The 23,220-nt window shown below is 38.9% G+C and overlaps 1 protein-coding gene across 4 annotated transcripts in view; it reads right to left on the reverse strand.

Annotated features, from left to right (window-relative positions):
* The window catches only part of DTWD2 (DTW domain containing 2), a 93,900-nt gene that overhangs the window by 13,502 nt on the left and 57,178 nt on the right, over nucleotides 1–23,220 (reverse strand). The window contains exons 6-7 of one of the 4 annotated variants that reach the window (XR_010069144.1): nucleotides 18,854–19,078; nucleotides 18,566–18,606 (exon numbers count right to left, since the gene is read on the reverse strand). The exons of 2 other annotated variants lie outside the window; for them this stretch is intronic. Coding sequence is in view for 1 of the 2 variants with exons in the window: in XM_063320870.1 (XP_063176940.1) it covers nucleotides 19,005–19,078 (74 nt within the window). In the remaining variant the exon portion in view is untranslated. One more of the 4 variants, XM_063320870.1, reaches the window with a different exon arrangement.

A 23,220-nucleotide genomic window follows, 5' to 3' on the forward strand; every position in this document is an offset into this window, starting at 1 on the left:
CCCTGGAAGACAAGACATTGGACTTGATGTCAGGAAATAACCTGAGCTCACTAAATCACAGTGCAACTTTAGGCAAGCCACCTTCCTTCTCTGAGCTCCAAGGTCTCTATCTGTAAGATAGTACTTACCCAAGGCTGTAAAGCACTTTGAAGGCTGAGAGAATGGATAATAGAGAAGTCAGAGACAAACCAGAAACAGTAAGTGCTGTTACTGGAGATAAGAAGAAGAGCACCTTCCTTCTGATATTTCTGTGAGATAGATTTCGTAAAAAAAAAGCTACGGCTATGGCCAAGAAGAAAAAAAACAAACAAGAATTATGCCAATCTTCCTTACATATAGGGATAAAAGAAAATCAAGGTTCCCTTCACTATGTCCCCTGTGTTTCTTGTATGACTATTTACAAGCATGAGAAGCACTACAAAAAAAAACCCCAGAAGACCTTGCTATCCTTAAAGAAAAATAGTATAGGCTTCAGTTAAAACAGATAACTGAAATAAAGTCCAAGTGCAGGCAAGCTGCAGTTCTAATCTAAAAATAATAGTTCAAATTCCTGTAAAAGAAGGCAGCCTGAGGCTGACCCAAATAGCTTACATAAAATTAAGAGCTAACAGACAGTGACACTGTAAAGAAAGGCAAGTCCTCACAGCTGAGGCAAAACAGAAGACAGGACTGACCTAGTAATACTTGGACTACATATTTTGCACAAATAATTGGAATACCATCTGGTTATGGTCTCAGGTTCTGAAACTGCAGGTTTTTACCAATAAACAAGGAATAAAATAATTTAATACTGCCATTATGTTATGTAAAAATAATTATATTTAAGTACAAAGCATACAGGGCATGCCTGGCACTTCAGAAAATGACAAAGCATTTTTAGTTAATTTCCATGCACTGCAATTTCTTGTTTTTAGAGAAAGAAAGATCCAGAAATTATTTCTGTTAATATCTCTCTTTTTCTGCTTATACTTAAAAAATTAATGTCAGGCAACAGATCAATATTTTATGCAGCACTATTCTTTTAATAATTAATACAACAGGAAAGTGCTGCAAGTAAATTCAGTCAGTGAGCAGAGTACGGATGTAGAGAATGGGGTCATGAAACGAAGGAAGAAAATGTAATTACGTGTATTGTCACAGCCATTTAACTTTAATTACCTGCAAATATCAGAAAACTGAAAAGAAAGATTAACTACCTCAGTGTCGAAAAGTTGCATCAACACAATGACACTGTTCTTTGGAATGTACCGATTACTTTTACTTTCTCCGATTTCTTTTTTTCTTATTATATGTGAATAGTAGTAAGCATTTCCTTGTATAGGGAAAAAGCAACGAATGGAGATCCTAAGAACAACTTTGGAAAGGGCACAAGGAAACACGTAAAGAAAGACTAAAAGAGGGAAAAAAAGCCTTCAATTAATCTAGTTATTTGAAAGCAAGCTCAATCAAAACAAAAAAATATTTCTAGTTTCCTTTTCACAAAGTGTTTGTATCCCATGAGTACTTCAGCGTGGGTACAATGGTACAAAATCTGCGATTGCTCCTGAATTGTTCTAGCAGCAGGATATTCAGATATTCGGTTAAGAGTTTGAAAATAATTGTGAAAGAAATGGCAAAGAAATAAATTAAAAGCAAAGTTTCTAACCAAGAGTGAAAATAGCATACAGTTCTGACACCTGGAAAATTACCTGAGACCTTTCAGTCACAAAGAAAATGTCACTGTATTGAGAGGTAATAAATACATACTTATGACCAGAAAAATGTCAAAGTGGACGAATGTCATTCAAATTAACGTAAATGTCAGAAGGACAGACTCCTGTTGATTGCTCAACATCGTATCTGAACTGTGCATGAAGTCTTGACCCAAAGTAATTCCCAATTCCCTCCTTCTGATCTCAGGTCTTCTCAAACAACAAGCTTCTCTTCTGCCAGTCCAAGCATAAAACATTTTGTTCTTTAAGGTCCAAAATATTTTTCTGAATGTTTCAATTGTAATGAGACAGCAGCTAAAACCTGAACACATCAAACATTTCAGAATATGTAAAAGATTTTAATGATTATCTTTTATCTTTGAAGACATCATCCAGCAGAAGATACAAGCTACTTACTTTACGAAAACAAGTTTTCTTGCTACATCAAAAATTGCAGAATTTAAAAACACCAACATAACTCACAAACAAAACTTTACTATCAGAGCTCGCAAAGACTTCTACAGTCCACAGATAACTGAGCTCTACCGTGGGATTATTAGTAAAATCACAGTGTCACACAAATATATATATAAAAAATGTTTATAAGACAAGTCAGTGAAAACAAGGTATTTTTCTTCCATTAGTATGAGGATGCAGAGTTGAACACATACCACTTTCTGGGACCGACATTACTACAGTTTTCCCCACTGCAACCATTGTTGGCTGGCCTTTGTTGCCTTGGGTTCTATCTGCCTCCTGCACCTGCATCCTTTATTCATCACCGCACCTCTTTCCCTTGCAGAATTAAATTGGGCATTGTCCCTTTACTTACGCTCTATGGCAAAATCTGGTATTCAATATCTCTGTCTTGTGCAAATTGGAAAGTGTCACAAATGAAAACAGAGATAGGAAAATGGAAAAATAAAATGGAGGATAAAGGGGGACTATAATAAAATTTATTTACTACCTGGCACTATTTATTTTTTGGTCCTCATATATTCACCTAACTGTGTAGGTGACTATGTATTCACCCCTAACTGTGTAGGATGAAAGAACATATTTTTCTCTGCATCTCCTCAGCTCACTGAATAGGAGATGTTATAAAAATATTTCAGAGAGCAAACATCATAAAAGGAAAAAACTAAGACACAGCCAGATGACAACAGTTATTCTTGCTATTTTGCTTGCTCTTTTGAGTGTTTTGTGTGCACAGAGGAATTGATGTTCTTATATTTCTATTTTTACATTAAATGTAATCCTCTCTCAAGGTTCCTATACATCTTAAACTGTATTACACTCGTGGCTGTGAGCACTAGCTATATTAGACAGAATTTTTTAACACCCTCTACAAAGAATTTACCTAAATCACAGATTACATTTTAGAATAGCTGCTTGAGCCAAAGACAAATTCTTCTGATTTTTGGACATGCTTTCTGAAACAAACTGTTAGTCCTTCTTTAATTCTCTAGGCTTGAATATAGCAAATCCCCAAATAAAGTTTTATTATCTAAACATACCAGAGGACTAGACCACAAAATCCACTTTCTGTTAAAAAGCGTCTCAATATACCTGTTCACACACTTTTAATCATTACGCTTTGTCTATCAACTCATTCGTGACTTTACCCATCATTACTGGAAAAATCACAGAATTAATTTCAGCTTTTGCTCAACCGTGCATACTGCCAATTTTGATAATTCTGGCACTGCTGCAAGTGGAACTGCTGGCAGAAGACTCTACCGCCAACTACAATTCAATGTCCTACACCTGTTGACACTTCTGCATTTTATTCTATCTGCCATACACTTTGCCTTAAACCAGATGGCATTTTATCACTTCCTGTCCAGCAGTCCAGCATTTGATTCTCATTTTTCCGCATGGGCTTCTGCTATCTAGTAACTTCAGTGGCACCACTAGAATTGAAAAGCAGGTGGATCCCTAAAGGAAAAGCTTTTTTAACTTTTTCTTTTCTTTTAAACAAAAAGAGCATCAAGAGTGTTTTGAGACAGCTTATTTGAACAAAGATCCCTTACCTTGCTTTCCAAGTTCCAAGACACTTTCCATACTCCAAGTGTCTTCATTTCTTACTGCTGATACAGTGCTCAGTGAGGTCCTGCCTCACTTTGAGCATCCCTTCACTGACTCCTACAGAAGAGGGATGAGAATGCTTTTCTGAAGAGTCCCTAGGATGAGAGTATTTCAAGCAAGCTGCTTGGTAAGACTTACTCTCAGGCACCCCTAAGCACCTGTGAACCCATGCTCACGCAGCAGAGGCAGGAACCATTAAGTCAATCCATTACGTGCTATTCACTTTCCGCAGCATGAAGTTTTGATGTGACCAACAGGTAAACTGGCAAAGACTTCATAAAGCAGATGTTGATGTGACTGACTTTGGTGAAAGACCAAAACCCTGGCACCTCAGGCAGCAGGCATATCACAAGATGGTCAGTGAACAGGGAAGAAGCAGAAATGCACAAGTGTTTAATAAATATTTCATCACATTATCTTCCAAATTGTAACATACTGATGTAGGCCGCGTTTCTCAGAAGCCAAGAATAAGGAAAAGTTCCCTTTACCTGATACATTACCAAAATTGTCCTTCATTGACCAGAGTTCAAGACAGCATATAACCTCGATGCTGCAAATTTCTAGGGCATTTTTAGAAGAGAGCGCATCAACTATGAACTGGTAGCAACACTTTTAATTAACCAGTTTATGAGGTCAAAGACCATAGCTTCCTGCCATCAGTAACACCTTTGGTAAACCCTTCCTTCCTATTGAAGACAGTGAAGTATTTTGAGGTTTTTTTTAGAGTACTATAGTATTTTAAATTACCAATAACCATTCTTAACAACCTGATTATATTGTTTGCAAATTGAAGGATGTTTAGCGGACTGTGCCCATCTTATGCAAAGAGTGAGAATATTACACAAAGATGGACAGAAGGCAGTAAATAAACGCAGTACTGACTAAGAATATTTGTGTGGCACCTTGAAAATTTGCAACTTCTTGGCAAAAACAAGTTCCTAAACAAATCGCCCTGAAGGTCTTAGCTCAAAACCATTATGTTTACCTGCAAATGTGCAACCTATTTTAATAGCTTGATGATGATGCATTTTACCACAGGATTCCTAAGATCTCATATGAGTAACTGGCTGTAAAAAAAAAAAAAGGTGTAAAAAACAAAGCATATGGTAGCATTTACTTCACCTTCTAGTAGGCCACTTTTTTTTCCAGTTCATTTAACAGTTCATTTCAAGCCCATAAAGCTATGTAACAAAGAACACTTAATTCAATTGGAAAAATGGAGGAAATTGAATTAAAGAGAATGTTTAATTACTCTGGGAAGAATTTGGCTAGAATGCCTGAGCTAACAGCCCATCACTCATGGGAAGACATCATAAAATCTGCAGAGTTTTTTTTTGTTTTGTTTAAATGAGTTGAAAGCACTTCAGCAAAACAGCATTTTCAGCAACAAGGGCTCCCTAAACTCGTCTTCCCTTGTACAGAAGTAAGAATATGTGCCTGGAACTAAAAACCTGGATTATTTGACAGCAACCTGCTGACTGTTCTGTGCAGTCAGCACTGGCCGTTTGGAACAACCTGTCCCAAAGGGAAAACCTTATGCCCCACAGCTTGCCACCTATCACATGCATCTCCTCAGTCATTCCCACCTTGGTTGTCTGGAGCAGTCAATGGAGTCACACTTTGCCCAGGGGACAGGACACCCTTGCACTGCTCCCTGGGCCTTTCTGAGCTTGTCTGGGAGTCATTACAAGGTGAGGTCCCAGCATGGAGATGAAGACTTGTGAAGACTCGTGAAGAACTTGTGCATTGTGCATTAATTGCCAGGGTTTTGGCAGCAGGGGACAGCAGGGCAGACCTCGGTGGAAGGAGGTGCCCTGGTGCCACAGACAATTCCACACAGCTGCACAATGGACTGGTCCTGCTCCAAGCCCATATCCTGGTGGTGGCCTGAAGTCTGGACCACCACTATGGGAAAGCAGGCCCATTTAGCAGGCCTGGGGAGTCCAACCACCAGTCTATGTTAGAATAGCAGGGCACTAGCAGTGCTCAGCTCAGAAGGGAAGCAGCAGCCAGACAGTGCTGAGGTGCCCACGTGGGAAGGTGCTGCCCAGGCTGCAGAGGGAGGGAGGGAGGGAGAGCGCTGCCAGAGTGGGGAGTGACTGTCCCAGACGGGCACCTCCACATCTGGGACAGGAAACCAGCGGAGCCTGATGGTGAGTTAACAACACAGACTGTTCAGACCATTCCAGTTACAGTTCTTCCCTCAGAAGCATGGAATTATCTAAATGAGGGAGGACCGCAGTCACTGCCCCAGGGAGATGCCTCTGCAATGGTGTATTGGGTTTATGAGGCAAAGGCTTTTTTGGGGGAGGAGAGGGCTGCAGGGGAGGCTTCTCTGAGAAGATACCAGGAGTTGCCCCATGTTGGACGGAGCCAGTTTCAGCCAGCTTCAAGACGCATTCACTGCCGGCCAAAGCTGAGCCTGCCAGTGATGTTGGCAGCACCTGTGGGATAATGTATTTAAGAAGGGGTAAAAAAACCTGCGCAACAGCAGCTGGGAGAGTGCAGTGAGAATATGTGAGAGAAACAGCCCTGCAGACACCAAGGTCAGTGAAGAAGGAGGGGGAGGAGACACTCCAAGTGCAGGAGAAGGGATTCCCCTGCAGCCTGTGCTGAAGACCATGGTGATGTAGGCTGTCACCATGCAGCCCACGGAGAACCACGGTGGAGCAGATCTCCACCCTGCAGTCTATGGAGGACATGGTGTATGTGCCCTGAAGGAAGCTGTGACCCTGTGGAGAACCCACACAGGAGCAGGTTCCTGGCAGGAACGGAAACCCGTGGAGAAGAACCCACGCAAGATTAGGTCTTCTGGCAGGACCTGTGGCCCCATGGGGGACCGACGCTTGAGCAGTCTGTTCCTGAAGGACTGTGCCCTGTGGAAAGAATGCATGCTGGAGCAGTTGGTGAAGAAATGCAGCTTGTGGGAAGGACCCATATTGGAGCTGCACCCCTTGGGTAGGACCCCACACTGGAGCAGGGGAACAGTGTGAGGAGGACAGGGCGGCAGGGATAAAGTGTTAGGAACTGACCACAACCCCCATTCCCCATCACCCTGCACCACTCAGGGGGAGGAGGTAGAAGAATTGAGAAGTGAAGTTGGGCCTGGGAAGGAGGCATGGGGGCAAGGTGTTTTTTAGTTTTGTCCTTATTTCTCTTTATCCTGGTCTGTTTGACTGGCAGTAAATTAAATTAACATCCCCAGGTCAAGTCTGTTTACCATGAAGGTAATTGCTAAGTGACCTCCATGTCCTTATTTTGACCCACAAGCTTTTCATTGTATTTTCTTCCTCTGTCCTGTTTTGGGGGGGGGGGGGGCACAGTGGCAGAACAGCTTGGTGGGTACCTGGCAGATAGCAAAGGTCAACCCACCACAAAAGGCTACAGCAATGTGGGGAAACTGGAGCTGGGGAGACGCCACTGATGGTTCCAGGGAGAAGAGTCCTTGGATGTCTGGTCCTATGTCACTTGTAAATTATGTCCTCTGTAGGGGAAAAAGCCTTTGGGACGTGCTGATGGAGGGATATGTGGAACAATAGGTCAATACTGTTGTTTCCCAAAAGGAGATGACCCCCAAAGGAATAAAGTTTGGTAGCCACAACAGATGAATATTCAAACAGCTATGATGGCAGGGACGCATGTTTTGTAGAGACAAGGGGTGGAAGTTGTTGAAATGTTGAACCTGGACCAGGACCTATATCCTGGCGGACACAGGGGTGGAGACTGCAATGCATAGAGATGTTGAAACCATTGTAATGCTCTTGATTTTGGGGCTTTGCAGGAGCGAGGAGTGGAGTTTCACTGAGCACACGTAGACATTGCTACCACGTTAATTCCTTTTGACTGGTAGGAAAGGCAGAGTTTGTAAGACTTATCTACTAAGGTTATGGTGACACTAAAAGCAGAGCTTGTAACAAATGCAAAATTTTGCTAAGGAGAAGGATGGAATGTAATGGGCATAACTGTCACCATTTTGGTAGGGGAAGGGCAGCAGGAGAGACCACTGCAAGCAGAGGCCAAGGGCTCCCTACTCCTCAACAGACCCACCACAAGTCACATCTGAGCCCATCAGCCAAGTGCGGTGTCTCTGACACAACCAGAAGAGTTTGCAATACAAAAACATTCAAGAAAGAATGGGGGGAAAAAAAGAAAAAAAAAAAAAAAACAAAACTAAAAAAAAAACCACCAAAAAGAAAAAAGAAACAAGGCCAGAGCAAGAGAAGAGAGGAGGCAGACAAAAAGAAAAAGACCACACCAGACCAGGACGGGGAGAAGGCAGACAGAAGCCAAACTAGCAGGAAACTGAGCAGAGGCCGCAGCTGAAGCAGCAGCCGCACACGCAGTGGTTGAGCATTGGGATGCTGAGGGGACTGCCACCTGCACTGTCCCCAGCCGCCTGGGCCACTTCTCCCCTCAAGGGAGACCAAGTGTACTGTGCAGCAAAGAACCTGGAGAATAAATAGGGGGTGAAGAGGTTTCACAGAGACAAGGGAAACCTTCCCTAAGTGTGTGTGTTTTTTTCTTTCTATTACCAGAACCAGTAATTAGAAGTTTGTTTACTGACAATCAATTAAATTTATTGAAACTACACCAAAATCAGTAGAACAGTTTTGCCCACAACAAACCTGGCAATAAAATCATACTGTAAGCAAACGAGAAGTGACAAAAGAAAAGGAAGTAATGCAAACGGGCTGAAATGCTGTGATATGAGCATTTCAATGAGAAAGAGGGAAACCAGACCTGTGGAATTCTGGCAGGATAGTATTCAAACCTGAAAAACTAACAAAGTAATGCTACAAATAAGGTAAGCCCACCCGTGTATTCCCAGCTGTAACGAAACGGCACAGCAGGGTTCTGCTTCCTGCAGCTGTGTTTTTCTCAAAACTTGTTTAATGGCATTAGCTAACAGTGCGGCTCCAGCTCACTCTTAATGACTATTTTAAAGGAAATTTGTCTCCCCTCCTTAATTTAGCCACAAACCGCAGCACCAAAAGAATGAGAGCGATTCTGCTGTGAACAGATCATCAAGCATTGCACAAAAGATCCAACCTTGCATTAGAAAGTAAGACTACACCGTATTCCCTATAATACTTGTAATAACCACTGCCTCCCACCTAATCCCCAGTTTAACAATTTTGCAAAAGCTAAAGCACGCATGGCTCTGTATTACTAGAACCTGTGATGAGGAGGATTTTATTCCTCTTCAGCCTCGTAAGAAAATCCAATTAATTGGATTTTACCAGTTATTTACATGGCATAATTTAAAAAAAAAATATAGATATTAATACAAAAAAACTTCTATGTAGATGTAGAACAATTATCTAAAAATAAATCCATGGCAATCCACCTGCAGTTCATATCAGGGTCATTGAAATTAAGTTGGAAACTATTTTAAAATCCATTGTATTTTTTCTGAGATTAAATTATCAGAAATTCCTTTTGTTAGTTGGATGGTTCTGTATTTAGTGAATCTGTATTAAGAAAAGTTGAAATTACTTTTCTGAGACAACAAAACCTAGACAACCCCAGACCATAGAATAAAGAGTGTTTTGCTTTTACTCCCATATGCACCTGTCTATTAGGACTTGTGAAAATCTGCTGTAATAAAAATAAAATTCCCCATACATAATTTTGTGTATAAAGAAAGAAGATACCAGTGAGTCACCTATGCCCTTTTTGACAACCATAAGCACTTCTTGTCCAATGGACTTCAGCATTTCAACTCCCAATTTATTTTTCACTCACAGTTATGCGTATATCTAACCATAATAATTGCTGCTATAAAAATACAAATGCTTAACTAATTGCAAACCATGAAACGGAGAGATGTATGAATTGACAGATGGATAAAGCATGAGATTTACAAGGTTCTTCAGAACTCTTTTTATTAACTCTTCTCCCTTCTTCTAACTTTGCTGAAGTCCCTTATGTTCCATATAATTCTTTCTCCCATTCTACGAAGTGACGCTGTCTGCCTCCCACTTTGAAACAAAGAGCTGTTTGGACAGAAAGCAATCTCTGGAAGCTCACAGGCGATGTAGGAACTGATCCTCTGTTTTTAGGTAACAAGAATTTTGTCTTACGGTTCAGCAGTTAATCACATCTTCTCCCACTGCCTTTGGCACAACAAACTAGGGGCTGTTGCTGCCTCCGAACTCATGCCTCATCACAAAAAAAAAAAAAAAATCATATTTCAGGATTTGCAAGACAAATTTTTGTATACATTGTAGAAGACCTGGAACTAGTCGCCAAGTCTGTAAAATACAAACAGGTAAGATTCATAGCTGAGCAGGATAAAGAGATCACTCAGCTGGAATAGAGTCAAGTACAAATTAATGCTGGATGGGGTATTACATTACGTGTCATGGTAGTAGGTCTACAAAGACTGCATGTTGATAGTCTTGCATAAAGTTCACCTATCATCGCATTTAATTGCTACTACTTAACAAAATGTCAACTAATTGAAATACCACTTCTAATTAACTTCAAAAAGTGTAAAATCTAGGATTTTGCACTGGACCTATTTTATTATATTTTTTTAAAATTTGTAGTAAAGCAGTGTTCCATGTGTCTTTGGTGGAGATTTCAAAGCAGAAAGTACCTCATTCACAATGGTATCGTCTAGGGACATGCACATTTAACAATTCCAGATCTGGTCCTGAATTTGAAATATTGTCTTGGCGTGTATGTAAAGTCCAAAACATACTCAGATAATGTACTTAGATACTTGGGTTCTGCCCTTAAAAGAAAATATATTTTTAAGTAAATGCAAAGACTACTATCAAATGCCCAAGTTCACAGGCTTAAGGAATGCAAGAAAGCCACAACTTACACTATTGAGCAGTTTCTTACATGAATATTTACTAATCGTTCAGTGGTATGAGAAAGACTGTGGAATGAAATTTTAAAACTAAGGACCAAATTCTGCTATCCTTTACCTGCACAATAAAATACTAAGTATACTCAAATAAATGTAACTGATTTATCATATGAATAAGAGAAGCAAACACTGCTCCTAATTTTTTTTCTTAAATACTAAAATTTTTTAAAAATTCACTTTTAAAATAAAGCACATCTAGTTTTCCCCTCGATTTATAATTAACCCTGCAGAACCACCACTCCTTCAGAATGGCTGCAAAATGTCTTTATCAATAGCAGTAACTTTCATGAAAAAATCTGAAACAAAAAAATTTCTGTGAAAGATTCTGGCTTTAGGAATTTTCATGTGGTGAGGTCAAAAAAAGTTTGCTTCAGCTTTCTCATGAGCTGAAGATAAACGACTGTAATAAAAGTTACTAAAAATAAAGTGATGTGGGGAGAGCTGGTGAATCATAGCTTGCACTGGAGTGAAAATCTGAAATAAAAAGAGGAATGTGATCACGTACGAAATTTGGAAAATCACAGAAGTGACTTTTAAAGTCAAATAGTCTAGCACCCAAAACAAAAAAAAATAATCCAGGGGATCAAGTAAGACAAAAGACCATTGAGAAGGCTAAACAAAAAGAAAGCCTGATTAAGAAAAGTCAGAAGCAGCTGTACAGATAGGAAACAAGAGAGAGCAAAATATAGGCTGTTTCCTGTCTTCTTAGAAATAGTTTATACCAAACGTATAAAGACAACAATAATACGGAAAGATGACAGTAGCTGCAAGTAAATTAGTGAATCTACACAAGAGAAGTGAGCATTACTCTGCAGAAAATACCTCAAGAAAACAAACAAAAAAAGACAACATACTGTCAATTCTAACAACTTTTAATAGTGAAGGAGTCATTGTATCACCATGACAAAATGATGTGATTGAAGGCTCTTGGAAAAATTACTTATTTTCTCTCTTCTCTCTTGAGGCTTGGGCTGTACTGTTCTCACCATCAGTTGCTGCTTCTTATTTACATAGCCACCACTCACTTAAGGCCTTATCAAGTTTCAGGGCCTTGGTGTCAGTCTCCTCCTGGCTTATTGTCCCTGGCATTATTTCATCTTTTTACCAAATTTATTTTTTCTACTTTCTCTTTTGGGGGAGGGATGGGGCAACAGAATATTTAATTTGCCAAGTATGGGTTTACATCTGTCCCTAATGGGAAAAGAACAACACAAACAGCAGAAGCCTATAATAAAGTACACATAGAAATACTTCCTCTGAATGTTTTTCTAGCCTCCCACAACTCAGCGAGCTCACAGGCTGGAAGTGATGCCTTGGCATTTAATAACAATTTAAACCTTAATGGATTTTTCTTCTGTGGTTTTGTCCGGTTACTTTCTGAACTTCAAAAATATACAAATTCCAACTGTACAGAATTCCACTGCTTTGACACGTGTGAAGAACTACCATTTTTTCATCCGAATTTATCACTCTTATTTCTTTTGATGCCTTTTATTTCATATATTGGCAAGAATAGTCAACAATTAGTCCATATTTACCCTTTGTGTGCAACTTATGCATTTAGAAATCTTTATCATGCCGGACCAGTTGTCTTTCCAGCTAAAGAATAGCCCACTTTGCTGTTTCTTATATGCAACCCATCTCACATTTTATCACTTGTTAGCATTTTTTTGAACAACTTCTAGGTGTTTGTGAATTTTTAAATATGAGGGCTGTGGGCCTGGAAGAGACAGAATGCTGAAAGCAAGCAGACGTGCATGTAACACTAAACTTAATTTTTAAATGCTCTTGGGCACTGAACTGAGGTTTTCATGGAAGTTGTTGTTATAATCCCAAAATGTCACTGCTGATGAGTAAAGCACCCAGTTAAGAACTTTTTTTTTTTTAAAGTAAAAATAGGATAATTTTTGGTGTACGTTTTCACTAGCATTTATCTATAGTGTATTTCCTGTGCTATGTTAATGTCCACTTACTGAGCTTCATAGTCTTTCTACAACTCTTCACAGCTGGCCTTTCTCATTACCACTCTAAAGTTAATATCATGATGAAATTTTATCAATTAACTAGTAAACTCTCCTTTGTATTACTTCAGAATATGCTGTATAACATGGATTCACTGGGGGTCCACCGATGACATCTCTACAAACCATAAAACAAAAGAACAATCACCAGGAAAACAGGCCCGTTACTGCTAACCCTGTTTAATATTTTTTACGTGAGACAGTTTTTTTTCTTATGACACACAGTTTTATTGAGGGTATTTGGTGAGGGCACCTGCCAAAAGTGACCTCCATACGCTGCCTCAGTCATATTGCTTCTGAAGGAGCCATGAAGTAGGTGGGTAAAGAGCTCCAGTAACTTGTGAGATATGTCATCCGTTTTCAACAGCTGCATTGGGCTAGCCCAATACTGCATATTTATCCATGGATCTTCTAATTCTATTCTTTATCAACTCTTCCATTAATTTATTTGGTACAGATATTACTGCAGCCTCCCTAGATATGTGGAAGGATAAGCAGAAACACAGCCAATAACAAGCAGTAATAGAGGGATAATCAGGGACTGTAATAACTTTAGACTATGGAGACGTTCAGACCTCCTGATGCCCACACTCTCCAAGTCTTCACTGTCAACTGGGTGCGATGGTAATGAGGCACGACTGTACTCAGAAAATTAATGATTGCAGAGCTGAACATAAATTTTGTGGCCAAAAGATCGTTCTGGGATACTCTATCCTTCTTTTGAGAACTTCCTTTGCACTAGAAGTCTCCTGGAAATTTAAAGCATCAGCTGGAATAACTTTGACTCCTTAGAAGTGTCTGCATGTCCTTCTATCCCACAGGGGAGATTAGCACCTTTTCTGACACAGACATTTTATTTGTGTGCCAAATATTGATACGTGTATAGATCAATGAAATTGTAATCAGGATTTTAAGTTACATTGGCCCTCAACAAAAACGCTCATATAGAGAGTCTGTTTTGTGTCAGTGGAAATAACTTCTCACTATTAAGTGTTGTTCTTCTCCAAGCGTTACTGCAGATACTCTCACGGCTGACCAAAAACTCTATCCTCCAAAATCTCTATAAATATTCACTAAAATTACTGTAAACAGTGTTTGCCAAAACCTCTGAATAACAATCAAAGTCCATATACATACACTCATCATTTCTGGGCGATCCTGACATATATTCTCAAACTGGTGTTTGGTACTCTCACTCCTCTTGCAGGAGAATACATACATAAATCATTTTCAACTGCTAAAATACTAGTTACAATAAGTCAGATTTACCGATGATTCCCTGACCTCAAAGCAATCTCTCATTTCTCAAAAGCTCAAGCAAGACTGCCTGCAGATCTGTTAAAAGTCTTTAAAAGTCACATCCTGGGCTCCGACGAAGCTGGTTGGGAAAATAAATTCCATCTCAGGGATGGAAGGGTGAGGAGGGGGAGAGAGGAACAGCAAGAGAGATGACAAGCATAATCTTAACTCAGATGTCATAACATAAACTCACTTGAGGACTAGCACTCGGATCAAAAAGCATATGCTCACAAATGCTAGTCAAGCAGATTTAAGCATACAGTGCAAACTGTATTGAACAGTAAACCTCAAGGGTTAAAAATCTGCTGTAAGAAACCAGATTTTAGCTGATGATAAACAATTTTCATATAACAAAGGAAGCATAAGGAAAACAAAATGGATGTGTCAGAAATTGTGAAGGCATGATAGGAAAAGAAAATGAGGTGTTGAATATCTGAATAACAGCAATGCTATGATGAATGTATAAAAAGACAGGATGATTTGTTGGCATTATGCAGCTGACATTATTATGCCCATTAAGTAGCAGAGGAGTGCATCAACAAAGAATTATAGAGTCAAAGTGAGGATGAAACTACCCCCAGCCTCAAACTGTGCCCATTCATGCACAAGCAGGCACACCATTCAGATTTACAGTGTTTTAAGCTAGAAACAAAAAGTTACACAACCTGTGCAAATGGGAATGTTACAAGTGGAATACTCTAACTTCAAGAAAACACACTGTGCTCTTCTGAGATGTTTAGAAGTATTATGTGACTATAAAATGTCAAGGAATTACAGATTATTAAGCATAAATGTTACGCATAACACCACAGTAAGAAAAAGCAAAATAATTAAAAGTGAACTACACTTCACACCCCTTTCCTGACTATCTGAAATCGTTATTTCTCTTGACTGTTGGCTAGATTGATGTCTTAAAACTACAGGGAAACTTTCACAGTTTTTGTACATCGTTGTACATTCAGTTTAAATTATTTTTTGATACCTGAAAACCAGTATATGAATTCCTCCCCCACCCCAATCCTCAAAATCAAGTCTGTAGCACTTTTCAACATTTTTAACACATGTGTATTTATTTTTTTTTTCTACAACTATACAACATAAGTATAACAGTCCCAAAGAGATTTTCACTGGATGTTTAAAAAAGGAAAACAAGATATCAGGTGACAGAAATAATCCATTCAGGTTCTGTATAGCAGATGCTTGGATTTACAACAGTGGCCTAGAAACACTTAGACATAAATAAAACTGATTCACGTTTTACCTACAAGACAGTAAGTACTTGGGATAGCCTGCCTACATTTTTATATGTATGCTTGTCACTAGGTTAATTTTTCAACCTTTTTTTGGTGCTGGAGAAGAAGAAGGTCAAGTGTATTTCTAGCCATCTGTTCCCACTATGCTATGCTTATCTCCTCATAAACAGAAGCAGCCTCACCCACAGTGCTCTGTGATTGCTTTGTACAATATACCACCAGCCTAACTGTGCCAAGCATGCCTGCTGTGCAAACCAGCTCGTTCGTCCCTCTGAACTAATTGCATCCACTGCTCCAAGTTAACAGAATATTTTTTCTGTACCACCTTTGCAAACCACAACAGCTGTTGCAAGAAAGCCTGCAGTGCGTATTCTAATGCTTGTGGCCTCTTCCTCAGCTGTGGCTATGCAAAACATCCTGGGATAATGTGCTTCTCTAGAGGGTGCCAGCTCACGGAGTACAAGACTAAACAATGTAATCATATTAAAACTATAAAAGTCACCTTAAGCCATGCATCTTGTAAGTTCCTGATACAAAGTTTGTCCAAGCTCATGCTTTCTCATTTGTAAAAATTCCAGACAATACGAATGATTCTGAATCAAGACATAAATTTAAATTTTTCTGATGAAGTTAAATATGTTAGATTCATAAATATATTTCCTCTGGGACTTTCTGGAAGAGCTCAATTGAAATTTATTCACAGATTCTTTTCAAAAAAAAAAAAAAAGTTCTGCTGACTGAGCTGTTGATTAGAAGAGCTTGTTATTGAAGATCTTAAGATTTTAGTACTGATTTAAAACAACAAAAAAGTTTATTAAAATATCCTACAGTAGCTTTAAAATCATTTAATATAGCAATTCGTATTACCCAAAATCAGTGAAGCTGTGAAGGCACACAATTAAATGTAATCTTCTAATGTCTCCAATACATTGTGAGACATTACAAAATCAGTGAAGCTGTGAAGGAACACAATTAAATGTAATCTTCTAATGTCTCCAATATATTGTTGTTGTAGCATAACTTGCCATTAAGAATGGCTAATCTCTTCCATTACCAAAATATATCTTTCCCACCTACAGAACATTGATTAAAAGCTTAAATCACCATTTGTTGAAGAATTTTCGTTGTAACAGTTTCTTTCTTTATTTGCAGATGATGCCTGCAGGAATCATAACCTCTTTAATAACCCCTTTCTTTAGATATTGTCATATCTACCTCATTCTGGGACAAAAACCTGCCTTCCAAATATAATGATATTCTACTCATTTTAATCTTGCAAAACTGCATTATAAACCCCAGGTTCCAAAACATAAAACAAAACCTCCTTATTCAGATAGAGAACCATTTACAGAGCATATAAATATCATAGAATGGTTAGAGTTGGAAGGGACTTTGAATATCACCTAGTTCCAACCCTACTGCCACAGCCAGGGACACCTCCCACTAGACCAGATTACTAAAAGCCCCATCCAGCCTGGCCTTGAACACTTCCAGGGATGGGGCATCCACAACTTCTCTGGGTAGCCTGTGTCAGTGCCCCACCACCCCCACAGTAATGAATTTCTTCCTAATATCCAATCTAAATCTCCCCTCTTTCAGCTTAAAACTGTTACACCCCTCATCCTATCACTACACTTTCTCATAAAGAGCCCCTCCCCATCTTTCCTGTAGGCCCCCTTTAGGTACTGGAAGGCGCTATAAGGTCTCCTTGGAGCCTTCTCTTTTTCAGGCTGAATAACCCCAACTCTCTCACTCTGCTCTCATAGAAGAGGTGCTCCAGCCCTCTGATCGTCTTCGTGGCCCTCCGCTGGACTCACTCCAACAGGTCCACGTCCTTCTTATGTTGGGGGCCCCAGAGCTGGACACAGTGCTCCAGGTGGGGTCTCACCAGAGCGGAGTAGAAGGCGAGAATCGCCTCCCTCGACCTCCTGGTCACGCTTGTTTTGATGCAGCCCAGGATGCGGTTGGCTTTCTGGGCTGTGAGCGCCCATTGCCGGCTCATGTTGAGCTTCTCATCCACCAACACCCCCAAGTCCTTCTCGGCAGGCCTGCTCTCAAGCCATTCTCCGCCCAGCCTGCATTTGTGCTGGGAATTGCCCCAACCCATGTGCAGGACCTTTTACTTGGCCTGGCTGAATTTCATGAAGCTTTCCCAGGCCCACCTCTCAAGCCTGTCCAGGTCCCTCGGGATGGAATCCCTTCCCTCCAGCACATCAATGGCACCACACAGCTTGGTGTCGTTGGCAAACTTACTGAAGGTGTACTCAGTCCTGCTGTCTGTGTCACCAACAAAGATGTTAAACAGCACTGGTCCCAGTATTGACTCCTGAGGAGCTCCACTCGTAACTGGTCACCACTTGGCCATCGATCCACTGAACGCAATTCTCTGGGTGCGGCCATCCAGCCAATTCCTTATCCACTGAGTGGTCCATCCCTCAAATCCACGTTTCTCTGATTTATAGACAAGAATGTTGTGAGGGATAGTGTCAAACGGTTTGCACAAGTTCAGGTTGATGACATCAGTGGCTCTTCCCCTACTTTTCCATAATGTAGGAAAACAGGCAATAATTTATAAATACGAAAAAGCCAGAAAAACCCTACAGGGTTGTCCATGGTGTCTAGCTCAATGAGAAAGACAAAACAGAACACAGCCACAGGGTGAACAAAATTTAATCTATAAGAGTGCTGGTGTTTGCTTACAGACAGTTTTATTATAATATTTTACCACCTCACTGTTAATTTTAGCTATTTAGAAGTTATAGCGGATTGCACAAGTACCTCTAGTTCACTCTAGCACAAAATGCCCAAACTTAGTTTAACACACACTTGTATACACAATGCTTAAATGTAGCCTTTCCACTGCTCCATGCTCAACTGTTGTCTTCACTGAGCACCACCTGTGTTAAAGATGACTGCTTGCAGTTAGAGCACAAGTTCTGACTTAGCACTAGGAGTAGTACCAGGACAGCACAAGCAAAGCTGAAATAACACTCAAACCACTGAATATAACCTTTAAACCTGACCTAAGAGACTAAAGCCATTTAGGTCACATTTCAACATGGGAAAACTTTTTTTTTTCCCCTGCAGGAAGCTACTTCTGCAGTTGAGAACCCCAATAATGCCACTGAAACAGTTCCACATGATTTGAATACTAGCAAGTATCAACTAGAATATAAAATAAAAATCAGCCCAAATATTGATTTTATCTCTGGTATATTTAATAACAACCAAACTATCCATCATAGTTCAAAAAAAAAATATTTTAATACACTTTGTAACTTACTACTTCAAGAGCTCTGTATTTTTCATTTTCACTAAGAATTTAATTGCAATTCCAATGAGAGGCAGCGTAGGGACAGCAGAATACTCTTTTCCTTTAAAAAAAGATCAGATATAAAGTACAGAGTGTTAATTTAGACAGTCTGTAACTGCAACTGTTAAAGGCTGTAATCCATGCAATTTAGAATTGAAGCATGCACAAAGAAGCAAATCTGCTAGGAACATTTTTGATATTCCTGCTATTTGCTCATATTTTTTCCCAAGAGCTTAAGCATGACCATTTGCATCACTGCTTCATAACTCAATGACTCAGAACTTTCTCAGAAAGAAAGTCTGACTCACCCCAGTGACAGAACATATCCAACAGTTTACTTCTGCAAAGTCTTAAACCTTCTATATAGGTGCACACTGTAAGGGAGTGAAGGTACACAGTACCCTGTTAACAATTAGCATCTGGAAGACTGATTTGTGAACTTTCAGGGCTATCATGTGGTTACATGTTTTTATCCATGTTCAGGTACAGAGGGCTCCAGATTAGCATAGCCACACTCGCCTTTGCTCCTACATCTGTAAGATTTTGTAAAAAAATAAAACATATTAAAATTCAGAAAACTGTTATGGCCAAATTAAGTTTCTACAAAGTCACACGTAGATGTGATTTATACCTAGTCTTTCTGGTGTAATAACCTCCTACAGTAAGAGCAGATTTGTTTGTAAACAGCCAATGCTTTTTCATTTAATGTAGTCCACAAATACATTTTAATATCTTGGTGAAATCTAAAGTAATAGTAAAGTAAATCTAAAGCAAAGTAATAAACTGGTTTTTACTGGATTTTTTTTTAATACTTATTAAATATCAGTCATTCTTATGAAATTATGAATGTTTTGGAAAAACACATTTCAATCAAAATCACAGAATCAAAGAAGAAAGCTTAAGAAGAATATCAATTCTAACTGGACTTTTTCAGAATATCAATTCTAAGCATGTAAAACACTAACAGTCTCTCTCTTGCCTGCCATTTTATCATTAGTATCATTCCACCCTTAAAAAGCTTAAAAAGTTAGTAGTATTTAACGAAGAAATACTATTACGTTCGATCATTCTTTTAGAAAAAAATATGTATCCAGACAGATTTATAGGGACAAGTATAAGTATCAATCGCAGTGGAAATAATCAGAATATCCAGCAAATGTTTAATATTTCAGGTTTGCATACTGAACCTCATCTCTATCACCATTTAGTGGCACCATCTCAAAAAAGAAAAAAACGTTTTGTGCAGCATAGTCAATACTACTGCTCACTTTTCCAAGAGTTTCTTGGCATAGCATCTTACTTTACTTTCATTACGTTATTTTTACTTGTCCTACCACTTCAAAGTCTTTTTCAGTTCCATTTTACGTTAGGCAGGACTTCAGAATTTTAAAATAATCATTTCTATCTTAAGTAATCTATAATTTTTCTGTCCATTATTTTCATAAAGCAAACACTTTAACAGCCTCAGGAATACTAATTACATTTTACTCACCACTACAGAAAAATTTAGGCCAGTAAAAAGCCAAAATACAGCTGTATTTAGCCCACATCCTTTTGACTTTCTGTAAATTCTCAGACCGTATGAGTATTCATATAGCTAGGTTCAATTCAGTTAGTACTTAACAGCATTGGCTTCAGCCACTGTTTACCAGGATCATAACCACGCTTATATAGCACACACTGTGACCACATACTGCTGTGGTGAGATTGCTACTGAGATTTATATAAAACAGACTAGTTTAAACCAATCGCTTCAAAGCTATCTCAAGGACATAGGCACAACCAGGAAAACAACCCTCTCAAGTGTAATGCAGACATAATTTTGAGACTCAAAGTGTCAACACTTGAAAATGGAATTTAAACACTGGAGTCTCTTCAGACTTGAAGGGTGCATCATCTTCAATACTTGACAATTATCTCATCCAGTGCTGCAATACTTCTCTTTTCTCCCTGGAGAAGAGGAGGCTCAGGGGGACCTCATCACAGTATTCCAGTACTTAAAGGGCAGCTACAAAGAGGACAGAGGCCCTCTCTTCACAAGGAGACACACGGAAAAGACAAGGAGCAACAGGTACAAGTTGCACTGGGAGGGTTTTCATCTCGATATAAGAAAATTTTTTACAGTGAGAACAATCAGTCACTGGAACAACCTCCCCAGGGACATGGTGAAGTCCCCATCATTAGAGGTTTTCAAGATGTGACCTGACTAGGTGCTGGATAATCTCATCCAGGCTTCCTTTCCCACAAAGGGTAGACCAGATGACCTTTGGAGATTCCTTCCAACCCCGGCTGTTCTGTGATTCTGGTCCAGTAGACTTCTGCAGGGGGTCTCGTGTGAAAGAGCAAAAGCCATAGCATGAAAGTTGTTCCACAAGGAGAACTGAAGTTAATTATAAAACATAAGAGAAAGTCTGAAAGGAACACAGTAAGTTCTCAAATGTATGGCAAGGCCTGGGTACTAGAGACCTAGTAGTTTTCAGAGTCTCTGTGGACCTCTACTCTGAATAATTATCTTTCATGACCCCTAAAATTTCACCCATAGATTCTTTCATTCTTGCCATAAGATCAAATCACTCAGATAACCCAAAAGGCCTAATAGAACACTATGTACTTCTAACAAAACCCAAAAAAGTTGAAACCACTTGGATTTTGAAAATAAAAGAATTTTAAGGAATCCATTTTTCACATTGAGTTCTTCCATAATGATAATATACACACCAGATAAACAGCTTCACTTCTGTCCTCTCAGACACTTGCTGCAATCAGACATAGATGAGGCAGAATCTGGATGACTACTAAGCCAGCGGCGTGTATTTTTTCCACAGATATGTTTCTTCTCAGGTGTTTCTGACAGGCACCTCAGATGATGTTCTAGTTACATCAGTGTGACCAAATTAATTTATTTGTAATACAGAAGGTTAAGTAAAAGGAGAACTTATCCTGAGGTATTATTAATTTTCTGCACCTTATTTACTCAATGATATGCTTGGCAGGTTAAAACAAATATTTTAGTTCTACACAGATTCTATACAGATTATTTTTATGCCCTTGCATTTATATTATGAATACATAAAATTCTGCTCTTTGGAACAGTGCAGTTTTGACCTTAAAGAACCTTTCAACTATTGGACAAAACTGGATCTCACTTTTCGTTTTTTTACTACTCAATGAATTCTGCTGGCTTATGCATAACTATCTTTTTTACACTCATTTAAATAAGAGTATGGTTCACAGGCAAAAAACTAACACAGGGAAAAAAATTTCAGCATGAAGTTGGAAGTCAAAGAAGGTATCTAGAAAATACTTTATATCCAGTATCGTTCCCATATGGAGACAGGACTTCACCCCACGTTACTTAATTCCCTTGGTTATTCTCAAGAGTTATCTGCTCTAATCAACCATTGTTTCACTAGCTGATTAACGCCTGATTAATTTTTCTCAGCAATAATGCGCAAGAGTGAAGCAGAAAGAAATGTGTTAATGAGGAATACAGAGAAATGAGACAAACACCATTACCAAAAAGATCCAGGTACCATAGTAAAATTATATGCAAAATACTAGCTTTTTTCTAAACAAAGAAATACTGTCAATTCCTTTCAGGTTCAGGTATTTTTATTTTAACAGGTCATTAGAATCTAAATTTAGCTTACATGTTAACAACTGATTAGAGAAAAAGCAAATTTTATAGTTTACAATACAGGATAAAAAATAGGTTCTACCCACAGCAATTACTATTAGGAAACAGCGGTAATCTAAGATGAGTAAATAGCAGCCCAGAAGCTACTCTCAACATCACAATGAAAGAAATCGAAGATGATGCTATCTAGAAGAGACAGATAACAAAATGCATTATCTACACACAGTCCTCTCTCATATCATAATACTCCTACTGATTTGATCTGCCAAAAACACTGGCTATGGGCAGAGAGAGGTAGTAGTTAAGTACCATAAAGCAGCAATCACCTAGAATATGCTCAAATAACTGATCTTCCAAAAATCAAAATCCACTACCCATGACAGCCTGCAGAACTGTCAGCAGAAAGTAAACCCAACCTAAAGCAATGATCAGGTTTTAGCTTTATAGAGGAAGATGTCATGAACTTCAAACAAAGTTGAACTACACTCAACAGAAATAAATAACTTAAGTCAGTTTTAAATTGACTGGACAAAAAAAACACCTTTAGAAAACATGCAATACACTTCTGTTTGTTCCAGGTTTTGCAGAGACTACCTGTCTTACATGTGCCCACATAGAGGAATTTCTATTGGCAGCAAGTACGTAAGAGAAGGGAAGAAAAAAGGAAGGCCATCTAAAACACTTAAGCTACTTCCCAAGCTAATTTTAAAGAAAGGGACACTAATTACAGTATAAATTAATAGAAAAGGGTTGCTGTGGAATCGTAGGCTGGAGTTTAGCTGCAACCACTGGATCTTATCTTTTAAGATATTAAACTGTTTCTTCCCGCCAAAAAACCAAACCAAAACAAAACAAAAACATAAAAAGGAAGTTGCAAAAGAACAGGAATAATTAGTGACTTTGGCTAACAAAGCTAAAACTGTTTTTGCAAGTTTTAGAAGGAACAGGAATGACAACCAATTTTTTTCCTTTATCTACCCCTCCCTCCAAGTATAGTAGATTAGGAAAAAGTGTTTTCTTCTTCTTTTTCTATCTCGG

Source organism: Chroicocephalus ridibundus, chromosome Z, assembly GCF_963924245.1.
Source record: "Chroicocephalus ridibundus chromosome Z, bChrRid1.1, whole genome shotgun sequence".
NCBI classification, from domain to species: domain Eukaryota; kingdom Metazoa; phylum Chordata; class Aves; order Charadriiformes; family Laridae; genus Chroicocephalus; species Chroicocephalus ridibundus.